This window comes from Capsicum annuum, chromosome 8 (assembly GCF_002878395.1).
Source record: "Capsicum annuum cultivar UCD-10X-F1 chromosome 8, UCD10Xv1.1, whole genome shotgun sequence".
In the NCBI taxonomy this organism is placed as follows: Eukaryota; Viridiplantae; Streptophyta; class Magnoliopsida; order Solanales; family Solanaceae; genus Capsicum; species Capsicum annuum.
The window spans coordinates 162,163,311-162,172,456 of record NC_061118.1 but is presented as its reverse complement, the minus strand read 5'-3'; the positions used below and the strand labels follow the sequence as shown (position 1 = coordinate 162,172,456).

General features: G+C 32.3%; 1 protein-coding gene across 1 annotated transcript; it reads right to left on the bottom strand.

Moving 5' to 3' along the window:
* Positions 1-1,396: 1,396 nt before the first annotated feature.
* On the bottom strand, positions 1,397-6,018 carry LOC107840068 (bifunctional riboflavin biosynthesis protein RIBA 1, chloroplastic). Its single transcript, XM_016683792.2, has 7 exons — positions 5,790-6,018; positions 4,521-4,899; positions 4,227-4,448; positions 3,383-3,705; positions 2,578-2,707; positions 1,965-2,261; positions 1,397-1,844 (listed from the first exon to the last, which is right to left on the bottom strand). Exons 1-7 carry the CDS (start codon positions 5,837-5,839, stop codon positions 1,581-1,583), a joined length of 1,665 nt encoding a protein of 554 aa, XP_016539278.2. The 5' UTR covers positions 5,840-6,018; the 3' UTR covers positions 1,397-1,580.
* Positions 6,019-9,146: the final 3,128 nt, after the last annotated feature.

The window sequence follows — 9,146 nt, the reverse complement described above, 5'->3', positions numbered from 1 at the left end:
TTACATACTTATTACGTACTTAAAACTTGTAAAAATCTGGTACTTTTTAAATTTTTTTATTCTAACAGTTTTGCATTTATTTTTAGATTTTTTAAATTTTCTTAAAATCAAATTTAGTTAATTTAGAATTTTTATACTAATGAAAAAAGTATTAATGTTCATTAATTTTGATGATTTCTAATAAGAAAAGGCTTTATCATAAATATATTTAATTAATTTTCAAATCTTAAATTAGAAAAAAATAGTGAAATTCTAATGATTTCTAATAAGGAAAGGTCTCACCATAAATATATTTAATTAATTTTTAACTCTTAAATATTAGGAAAATAGTGAAAAGACGATTTTGTCTAAAACAAACTTTTAATGAAGGGCAAAAAGTTCAAATAACATTTGTAAGGCCTTCACATTTTTAATATATTATATATAGAGAAAGACTATAGATTATTACCAATAGTTTTGTTGGATTGATATGAAATTTTTCGCCAAATAAAGTTGGTTAAAATTGAAGAAAGAAAAGAAATTAATTTAAACATAATTATTTATGTTACGCGTGGTTTGATAAATATTTGAAACTTATGGTAAGTAGTAACTTGAAAAATTAGTATAAATAATCATCAATGTACATAGCTTGAATTTTTATGGTAAATTATTTTACTTGGTAAAAATCTTACCGACCGAGAGCAATCAGTTACTTGCCATCTTTTTTTCAGACTACTATGCACATTCATTGTATAACCAACATTTATTGCACAAATTACTCCAAAAATATGTTGGCATTAATGAGAATATTCTCTCATAACTTATTGACAAGCTTGTTTTGGGGTTGCATCCAAACTTAGCGAAAGTTTAACAATAAGGCAAGGAAATTTTTTTTGTTTTTTAAATTTTTCATCCGGTGTCCGGTACCACGGTATCCACATTAGAGCACCCAGGGCTTCAACTCGAGGGTGAAGTAGTCTCACCACTACACCAAAACCATGTTGGTAAGAAAAAAACTTACTAGTAGTACTCTTTATTTGCACCAAACCAATTAATTCGAAACATGTGTCGTATGAACTTTAATTGCTTAACCATGGTTAGGCTAAGGGGAATGTGTTTTCATTTTAATTTGTTACTCATTAGGTTGAATTGATTGTTTCCATATAAACACAAAGGGCAAAAACAGACTTGTTATGAAGGGTTTTATTTTTATTTTGGCAGATGTGAATCCAACTCACAAGCTAATTTACCTAAGATTCTTAAATATTTATCAAGTTTCTTAATTAGAAATATGTTAATATGGATAATAATTGTGTGATTTGCGTTTAGTATAAATCTAGACGTGTTTGTTTAATCAGCAGTTCACTTTACGCAGTAATCCGGCATACTTTCACTAATGAAATCAACGCAAGAGAAAGAAAGAAAAAATCTATTATTTGTATTTGATAGAAATAGATGTTGAGACAAGTCATGGGAGAATGGCTCAAGGTTGAACAAGATAACATTGAACCCACTTATTAAACAAAGACATCTTGAACACCCTTGATCAAATTTCTGACTTTGCCTCCGCCACAGGAAACATTATGATGTTATGAAGAAATCTATATAGTAGTAGTAGTAGTAGTCTCCACATTTGGTTTGCCATTCGTTGTGGTGATGTTGGTTGTCGGGCGAATAAGGTTCAAGCCGTACATATGGCCCATTTTAGCGCGTTTTGTTTCCAGATATCTCTTGTTATCTTTCGTAATGGGAGTCAAAAGGGGGACTCTACCAGAAATGGCCAAACCATAACCCTTGAGCCCGCTGTACTTTGCAGGATTGTTTGTCATCAGCTTCATTGTTCGAACACCAAGATCCCTTAACATCTGCAGACGGATACAAATTCAGTTTTGCTTTAGCCTTTAAGACAACTAGATTTACACAAAAATCACAGCATGATATATGCAGTAGAATTTTTTGTACAAGACGTGAGTGGGTGTGAGTACCTGTGCACCAACCCCATACTCTCTTGAATCAATGGGCAAACCAAGCTCTTCATTGGCTTCAACAGTATCACGTCCAGCATCTTGTAAATTATAAGCACGAAGTTTGTGACCCAAACCAATTCCTCTACCCTCATGACCACGGAGGTAAACCAAAACCCCCTTGCCAGCAGCCTCAATCTGTTGCATTGCAAGTGCCAGCTGGCTTCCACAGTCGCATCTGGCTGAATGGAATATATCTCCTGTGAGGCATTCCGAGTGTACCCGGACAAGGATATCTTGTCCGTCCCCTATATCTCCCTGATCATTCAACAAACTCATTCCAAATCAGTACCAAATACGAAATGATTGCATTAATAAAATTCAATACAAGGATGCCAAACTTTCAAGTGATCTAAGATACTTAAGAAAACGATGGAACCTCGTGTTTCAAATAGATAATACATCTAGTTTTTGTGATAAGTGAAACACAACAAACTGAAACATAAGTACAACGTCAACTAGCAACGTGCTCAATTCCGCTGATGGAACGCATATGCAAGAATATCCACAAAATTTCTCACCTTAACATCACTGGTGAAGGTATGTATGCAAGAATATCCACAAAGTTTCTCACCTTAACCATAGCAATGTGCTCAATTCCATCTATAACTGACTTGAAGCAATGGGCAGTAAATGGGCCCCACATAGTAGGTATTCTTGCAGCAGAAGCATGCTCTACCAGCTGATCTCTTTTCCTCCTATATCTGTAAAAAGGAAGTTCTAGTCAGATGATGTACCTAAAGCTAATGTAGTAGAAATAAGTCGACTAGCGCTAAAAGAATGCACTTAGTTTCAAGAGACTGCTGCATCTCCAATCTCTGGTAGTTTGGTTGTTCAATAACTGAAAAGATTCGTATCACCATTGATTCCATGATGCCCAAAGACACAAGCTTAAGTCTATCTTCTTCCTTGGATATGGGAGCGAAGCTTATAGTTTTCTGGATGAGTAAGCTTACATAACATAAGGACACATTGACTTAAATGGGAACTGTCAGATGTATATTGGCGGGGAAAACCCATACTTAGAAGTGGTTTAGCCAAAAAGGGAATGTGGAAATCAGAACTAGGAAGCTATTACAGTTTGGTGCCCCTGACTATCAAATCAGTACTTTGACACATTTCTTGGTTTCTGTTGAGGGTTAAGGAGCATGGACTTTTCAACAATCTACCAAATTAACTGCCTAGTATGCAATAGAGATTTTTTTTTTTAAAAAGACGAAGCTAAAAAGAAAAACAGATCTGGAGAGAAAAGGAAGCCTCACTTTAGAACCATCAAAAGTATTTATCACCATGTTAAAAAATGACAAAACAATAAACCTCGAAAGAATTATTCAGCAACACCAACTCTTAAAGAAATCAGAAGCAGATCTATTAACCACCTGATTAAGTCAGCAACTGATATGATCTTCAAGTTATGTTCCTTTGCAAATTGACGAAGCCTAGGCAATCTAGCCATGGAACCATCCTCATCCACGACCTCACATATTACTCCAACAGGGTCTAAGCCAGCTAACACAGCAAGATCCACAGAAGCTTCAGTATGTCCAGCTCGTTTTAAAACCCCGCCTGGCCTGTATTTCAGAGGAAAAATATGTCCAGGTCGATTGAAATCCTCAGGCTTTGAATCTTTGGACGCAAGTGTCAATACTGTTGTTGCTCTATCATGAGCAGATACACCTGTAGTCGTTCCATGTTTTGCATCCTGCGCGATTATTTTACCATTAATGCTTCATAAGCATCCGACTAACAAGACACCAAACTAGGATGCTGAAAGGACAACTAGCAGCAGGAGGTATCACATAGGACAGATAAACTTCAAGAAGTCTTTTGGGACAGAAACCCAGTAAAAGATTAAATGTTAGAACGTCTTTCAACAACGAGCCTTAGGTATGTTCATTTATGTTTTCGCCCTTAACAAATGTAGAAGTAAAACACAGAAGATAAATGCAGTCGTATTCCATGCAATAGCAAGAATAGCATACACTAGATCCTTAAGACATTCCCTGGAGAACTCAGTTTTCCAGCATTGGCCGGGAGTAACCCTCCAATTGGGGGCGTGGTAAGGCAAGCAGCTGTGCTAGCATACACAAGTTAAGCATAATAACTATACACAAGTTAAATGTATCATGCAGATGTTAAATTCTCATATTCTAAAAGGAGAACTGGTTTGCCATTCCCCCCTACAAAAAGAGATGCAAAGGTGAGTAATCAAGTTAAACATACCACGGAGACTGTAAATGCTGTACAAAGTTTCTCCTCATTCTTTTTATCGTTTACCATCAATGGAAGCTGTAACCTCTCCAAGTCTTCCTCTACCATGCTCACGCAAACTATACCTGTTCCATGCTTCACGAAGAAAGCCATTGCTTCTGGTGTAGCTTTGGATGCAGCCATAACTAAATCCCCTTCATTTTCTCTGTCTTCATCATCTGTAACTAGCACCATCTGCAATAAGGATTGACTTAAAATATTTTTCCACAACATAAGAGATAAGAGAAACTCTTGTTGACTACCTACCTTTCCTTGGCGAATGTCTTCGATGGCCTCAGGAATAGATGAAAAACCTTCAGTGGGATGATCCAAATCGAATTCATCATCATCTAAAGGGAAGCCACTTGTTGTAGGAACAATGTCTGCTGCTAACGTTCCAAAGGATACAGCATCAGTTTGAGTCTCAGTTCCAGTAGAGAGGCTACTAAACAGAGAACTTTCTCCCCTGGATTGAGAGCGAACGTCTCCTTCACCAGATAAGAATGCAGAATTGATCTTAAAATCATTCTTGATGGCTAAGTGTGCTCTAGCATTATGCCGTATGAATGACTCTGAAGAGACCCCATTAGCAGTATATAGATCTCCGGAGTGCAATCCATTGAACAACTTGAAGTTCTTTAATGCTCTACAAGAAAAGTTAGCAGATCAGGGAGAACTCATAATACTACAAATATTTAGGAAATGAAAAGGTGAAAAATCAATATTTAGACAAAAGAATGTAGAATGTCCAATCACATTATAGATTTGAAGATTATAACTAAGCTGATGCTACTGACAGATCTTTGCAAGTTTTTACATGACTAAATATGCTACATGAATGAATTCACATATTCATTAACCTGCTCATTGCTCATTATCCTCTCTGTTCTATCCAAAATCCGTAATAAAGTCAGATCAGAATCAACAAACTCAACTAAAAACTAATTAATATGTATACACCACCTCCATATGTCTGTACAAAATTTCATAATACCAGTACGCGCTAAACCTCCCAAAATCTAACCATCATTGATACAAGTAGTATTTCCTGTATTACACCAAATATACAATGTATACAAGAGCGAAACTCCTAGCGCGCACAACCATGGACTCTTGCCACCTCATTCGCATACAACATACGACATAAAAACATAATAAACTCTTCTCTTGCAGGGAAAAAAAATATTAAAACTTGGTTCATGTACATGGAACTACTACAACTACTACCCCTCAATTCTAAATAATCCATCACCAGGGCACATAATGAGTTTTGAAAAGCAGTAAATTTGAAAAACTAAAGGGGACTCTTTAACAAGAACAACTCCAATAAACCATTTCCCACAAACATGATAACCTTGTACAAATCCAAGTTACATAAAGCTCTTCTTTTTTCAAGAAGTGCAAACACACCCATAAAACAGGACACTATAAAACCCATAAATCTAAACCCAAATTCCCAAAATCAATTCTTGAAAATTTTAAACAATTCAATTGCAAACAAGATTCTTGAAAAAATAAAAAGTAATAATAACTTACTGTGGTCGAGAAAGAGATGTTGAAGGGAAAGAAATGTTGATGGAAGCCATGAATGAATGTTGCAAAAAGAAAAAAGATTGTGTTTTTGAACGGTTAGTTGAAATCTGAAGGGAGATTAATGGAGGGGTTTGGTGTTTCTCTCCCCCTTTTATAGAAAGGGAGAAGAAAAAAGGGGAAATCCAACTTGTTATTTAAAGTAAAATATTGAATTGAATGAAAGATTAGAGAAAGGTCTAGGAAAATGGTAGGTTGGCGGAAATAAATGCTACGCTAACTTGAAGGTGACTTTTCCTATTTTCACTGACCAATAGGAATATATTGCTGCGTCCAACTGGAATACGTACGATGTACCCGTCCATCTCTATTCCTCCATGTTTAAAAAAAAAAATTGTCTGTATAGTAAATTAAGAAAAAAAAAAATTAGAACATAAATTGTAAGTTATTTTTCTAAAAGTACTCTTTTAAAAAAAGTGAAGGAATTAAAAAAGAAAAATATAAAGTACTTAAAAATCTCATTATATGAAAAGATAAAACTAAAAGAAATTTTCATCAAGTCTCTTAAAAAATGAATAATTTATTTATTTTCAGTATTTAAAATTAGTTCAACAATTTATTTATTTTGAAATAGAGGAAGTATTTATTTACATACATTTTATATTTGCTAGTATCAAATAGTAGTAAATTATTCATTGGTCAATACATTTCTCAAAATATTAAATTTAGAAAAAACAACAAAGCTAAGTTTGAAATAGTTACAACTTACAATTAGCAGATAATGTTTAAACTAATAGCAAATGTGTAAATAGTTTTGCCTAATGAATTTGTGGAGCCAAATATATTTGCTCCGTAAAATATATTTTGATGTCTTATGTTATATGTATTATACATTTCATATGTATTCAGTTATATAAATGCACTGTTTTTTCAGCTCTATTCAGCGGTCATATTTATATGTATTTGATGTCATGCGTATTTATATATGTATTTACAAGCTGCTTAAAATGTAGTTACACCTTGTAATTAGCCAAACATGAGCTATGGCGTATGATTTTTTGCCTAAAAGTTATTTGTTTCTGAAAAATTATCTTAAATTTATTATATTTAAAGGGTAATATAGTAAATTACATCTATTATTTTTGTTCTTAGAATGTATGTCAAGTAAATAATATAGAGGATAAATGAAGTACTATATATGTCCCCGTTGTTTAAAAATAAATTAATAAATAAACTATTTTTTTTTCACAACAAAAAATATATGTAAGAAACAAATGTTTATGTTGGTGAAAACTGAAAATTACAATTACAATTTTAAAAAATCAAGATGATGCGTGTATCTTTGATTTATCCCCTTCAAAATACAACAATAAACCTAATTAAGATGTACACCTCAATAAACTCTGAATGAAAATCGAGTTCAAAGTTCAAAAAAACACATTCCTTCAAATAAATAAAATTCTCGAGGAATGCATGCACATTGCCATTCCAACATGAGCCACTAACTAACGTTGGCTGATAAATGCTGCATGATGAGCAAGGTAAATGCAACATACTTGGCAACTATTATATCTTATATTAAAATGCTCTAAGAAAAAGACCAACAGTTAATATTATTAAAAGGAAAAACAGGGTGTCACGTTGATAACATAAGTAACATATCTGCTGTCATTAATTTAAAAGATATCTGAGATGCATATAGAGATGGTCCTTGGTTCATCCTGTTGTGTAATGATAATTATTTCAATAATATATACATATACACATTGATAGGTATGAATCATACCGTATGATTTTTTAACAAGATAAAGCATAGATCTCCATAATGTATCCAAATTAGGAATAACTATCAACAGTAGTTGTAATATACTACAACAATATAGCAATTTAATTTGCTATTTTTGTTGTATAGCTCATGAATGTAATTCGTTAGAATATATGGTTCTTTTACATTTATTGGGAAAATAATTAAAACAAGATAAAGTTTACTAAGTTACTCCTATTTAACAAAGGTAGATTAAATTTCTTTTTTAAAAAATAATTATCGTACATGCTTGGTTAATGTTAATAATAAATTTATAAATAAAGTATTAACTTTAATTTTAAATTCTTAAAGTGATAATTGTTATACAATAATTTTTTTTAAAATAAAACGATATTCCCTCTTGTCCATATTAAGTGAATTCTTGAAGCTTCTTTTATAATCATTCTAATAAGTGAAGCTTTTCAAAGTTCAAGAGAATTATTGAGATTTATTTTTATATTCATCCTTTCATTTAATGAGTCTTACGTATTTTATATTTTTTAGAAATAGTTTAGAAATAATTTAAAAGATAACAGTAAAAAGCTTAATTTATATTCTTAAATATTTTTCTTAAAATTTTATTATATAATAATAATTTACTTAATATCGATTAAGAGAGCAATTAAAATGGAATAGAGTGAAATAATATTTGGTTGGTTGGGGGGTGGGGGGTTTCTTTACAATATTTTGTGCAAAAGGACAGTAAAACCAAATGGAAGAAGTAAATAGAAGAAACTGAGTATCAACATAGATTGTGGTGCACCCTTAATCAGAGGTCTCGAATTTGAGTTTTGGACATGGAGAAAATTTTGTTGGGAATGTTGCTTTTTTAATGAGCCCTACAATGCGTGATTCAAATTAATCGAAGTTCTAAAGTAGATATTGGATACCGGATGAAAAAAAAAAAAAAAAAACTGAGTAAGAGTTATGGGAGAAGCTATGGTCCAATGATGTTTGTCTGTCATTAATTTTGTGTATGCAAACAACAATTTGTGGCTGTTATCAGAATGATATACCAAACGGTTGGGTGTGGCTGTTATGCTATGCTGGAGTGGACCAATCCAGATTGTGTTACATCACTCAACATGTTATCCCATTTTTTCACTTTTGACCAATTTCCAATATCCAATTTTGGCTGCTGCTGGTCAATTTCTGACCTGCTTGGCTGGTCTTCTCATCATTTTCATTTTGCGATTTGCTCCGTCCCCTTTTACTTTTTATTTTTTATAAATAAACTTCTTCGACTGTCCAGATTCACGGTCTATTTGAAAATAGTTATTTTATTTCGTTTAAAGTAATGGTATAAATTTTAAATAGTTTACTTTTTTAAGATTTTATTTTGTAAAAATACATTAAATATATTATTATTATAAACTTCTTTAATTCTATTCACGAATTGTTTGAGAATATGTTGAAATATATATATATATATATTATTAATATCTTATTTAATATACTTTTTAAATATATTCATTAATTTCACATTCTACTTCATATTATGATATGTGAACAACTAATACATGATAAATTAAAATATTAGTAATGAAAGAATTTTCTTC

Bases quoted from the DNA above. Each gene is read 5' to 3' on its own strand.
- LOC107840068 (XM_016683792.2), bottom strand. From the start codon at position 5,839: ATGGCTTCCATCAACATTTCTTTCCCTTCAACATCTCTTTCTCGACCA. The intron at 3,706-4,226 runs GTATGTTTAACT...ATAATCGCGCAG, and splicing joins CAGCATTTACAGTCTCCGTG to GATGCAAAACATGGAACGAC. The intron at 1,845-1,964 runs GTACTCACACCC...ATCCGTCTGCAG, and splicing joins AGTATGGGGTTGGTGCACAG to ATGTTAAGGGATCTTGGTGT.